The 2500-nt window shown below is 57.6% G+C and overlaps 1 protein-coding gene across 1 annotated transcript in view; it reads right to left on the minus strand.

Moving 5' to 3' along the window:
- Nucleotides 1–1987: 1987 nt before the first annotated feature.
- The window catches only part of LOC104523564 (glycogen phosphorylase L), a gene marked incomplete at its 5' end in the record, with an annotated part of 12436 nt that continues 11923 nt past the window's right edge, over nucleotides 1988–2500 (minus strand). Inside the window, 2 exons of the mRNA XM_010166185.1 lie at nucleotides 1988–2176; nucleotides 2401–2467. Of these exons, the coding sequence (XP_010164487.1) occupies nucleotides 1988–2176; nucleotides 2401–2467 (256 nt within the window). The remainder of the gene's footprint in view (nucleotides 2177–2400; nucleotides 2468–2500) is intronic.

Genomic DNA, 2500 nt, shown 5'->3' on the forward strand with positions numbered 1-2500 from the left:
ACGATGAGAAGTGAGTGCCTGGAGGGGTGGGACACAGCTGTCCCCACAGGGGACAATGCGGGGATGATGCTGGGACCACCTGGCCAAGGTGGGGTGGGTTGGACATGTCACACCATGCCATCCCTGCCCTGTTTGCCCAGCTTACTCATGCTTTACAAGTGGCTTTTGATTTGCATAACTTCAGCTGTCAATATTACTAATGAGCAAAGTCCACAAGCCAACGTCCTTTTCTTTTGGCCACCACATGCTCCAGTCCCAACACACACACACAACAAGGACACCAAGGTCCTTCCTGCTCCATGTCTGTGGGTGTCTTTGCTCAAAGCCACCTGGTTCACGGGTGTTTTTAAAGCCTGAGCACCCTGCATGGTGGGGTTGAAGGTTATGAGGGTGCTTGGTGCTGCCGGGGGTGAGCAGAGTGAGCATCACCTTGAGGTAGTTCAGCTGCCCTTGGCCACCGATGGGCTGGGATGGCTCTGCCAGGCAGCATCTGGTGGGGGGGGGTCAGGGTTGCTGGTGGGGTTTCAGCAGCACCCAAGGAGGCTCCCATGGGGTTGGTGGCTCCAGGGTGACTCCTCGGTGCTGTGCTTGCTGCCCACAGTGTGAAGGTGCTGACCTGCCCGCTCCTCATCCTGCACGCAGAAGATGATGCTGTGGTGCCTCCGCACCTGGGGCGCAAGGTGGGGACCACCATCACCTCTGCATGGGTTTTAACAGGGGTGGGCGCTGGTTTAACCTGGTTTTGGGGGGGCTGAAGGGGAGGGAGAGGGGGTGACCAGCCCCAGGGTGCCAGGAGGGGGTTGGGGTCCCCTGTATGTTGCCACTAACCACGCTCCCACCCCACGGCAGCTCTTTGAGATGGCACGTGGTGCCTACAAGGACAAAAGCAAGGTGAAGTTCATTACCTTCCCTGAAAAGCTGGGCCTGGGCCATGACTACATCTCATCCAACCCGGAGCTGCCCACCCTGGTCAAGTAAGTGCTGCTCTGGAGAAATGGGTGGGCACAGAATGAGCTTTGGTTTCTTCTTCCATGGGCACATCCTTCCTTGCTGCAACCATGCAGGTGCCTCCCCCCTGATCCTTCCCCTCCCCACGGTACTTGTTGGCATCAATGTTTGAGCTCCAGTCACTGCCCCAAGCCCATCCTCAGCCCTAGTGTCATGGGGAGGTGGCCTTGGGGACAACCCCCAGCTCCACTTTGCTCTAAGCCCAGCTCAGCCCCACGCTCAGGACTCAGAACTGAGGATCTCAAACAGTGACAGTGACAGAGCGTGAGATTTATTGCATCTTGTTGCAGAGATTTCTTGAAGATGAAGTGATGCCAACTGCTGCGTGCAGCCACCGCGAGCGCTCCCGCCCCCAAACCCACACCAGGAAACCCCTCGTGGCACTGACCTTCACTGCTGTACCTAATAAAAACTACAGAGAAACTTTCTAACTCGCCCGCTGCCTCAAGGACACTGCAGGTTGCTCAGGAGTTGGGGACATCGCTGGGAGTTGGGTGCTGCTCCTGGGACAGGAACGTGCAAGTGGTGACCAGGAGCATCATATGGGGCAGTGATGGGGTTACACGGGCCCCATTGCCACCACCCCTTAACTCCACATCATCCCTGGCACTGATGGCTTTGGACGGGCAAGAGCTGCACCCTGAATCTTGCTTCAGCACGGCCAGCTGTGCTTCCCACCCTGTCCCACCCCCTGCACCCTCCTTCTGCCTCAGCGCTGGTGCACCTGAGTCCAGACTCTCATTTTAGGGTTCACCCAACAGCCCCCCCTTGGACTCCACTTTCATTTTTAGCACCTGGGCAAGCAACAGGGGGGGTAACAGGGTTTTGCTTTCCTCACGACACGTAAGTGATCCAAATCCCCCTGTCCCCGTCCGTGGAAGAGCCAGCAGCAGCCACACCGAGATGAGACAGCAGAGGCAGAAGTAGAAGCGCATGTGCTCACGTCCCCTGGCTCCAGCTGGCGATGGCTCCGTGCCCCTTACGCCACCGTGCCGTTGGGGGTCTTGTCCTCAACTGCATCCCGGGGTTCGTTGGGTGGTGGGATCTTCAGGTCAGAGGGTTCCACGTGCCAAATGTCCCGGGCGTACTCCTTGATGGTGCGGTCGCTGGAGAACTTGCCGGCTGCTGCGATGTTCTTGATGACCATCTTGGTCCATGCTTTGGAGTTCTGCAAGGAACAGTGGTGGGACAGTGCAGATGGAAGCTTGCACCCATGGGTGCTGCATTGTCCCCAAGACCAGCTTTCAACCAGGAACCTCCTGCAGCAGCACAGCCAGGAGAATCCTCACCAGGAACCCATCTAGGTGCACAGCCCCACCAGACCCTTTCTCCAGGATGGGATGTTGTGCCCCTATCACAGGTCCCCCACCTTGTCCCCAGGCTGGCACTCACCAGGTAGAGCTCGCTGACCTTCTCCTGGCATTTGACATAAGCCTCATAGTCTGCAAAAACTTTAAACCTGTAGCAGCAAAGAAAGGGGGAGGTGGTGAGA

Source organism: Antrostomus carolinensis, unplaced genomic scaffold, assembly GCF_000700745.2.
Source record: "Antrostomus carolinensis isolate BGI_N321 unplaced genomic scaffold, ASM70074v2 scaffold40694, whole genome shotgun sequence".
Classification (NCBI taxonomy): domain Eukaryota; kingdom Metazoa; phylum Chordata; class Aves; order Caprimulgiformes; family Caprimulgidae; genus Antrostomus; species Antrostomus carolinensis.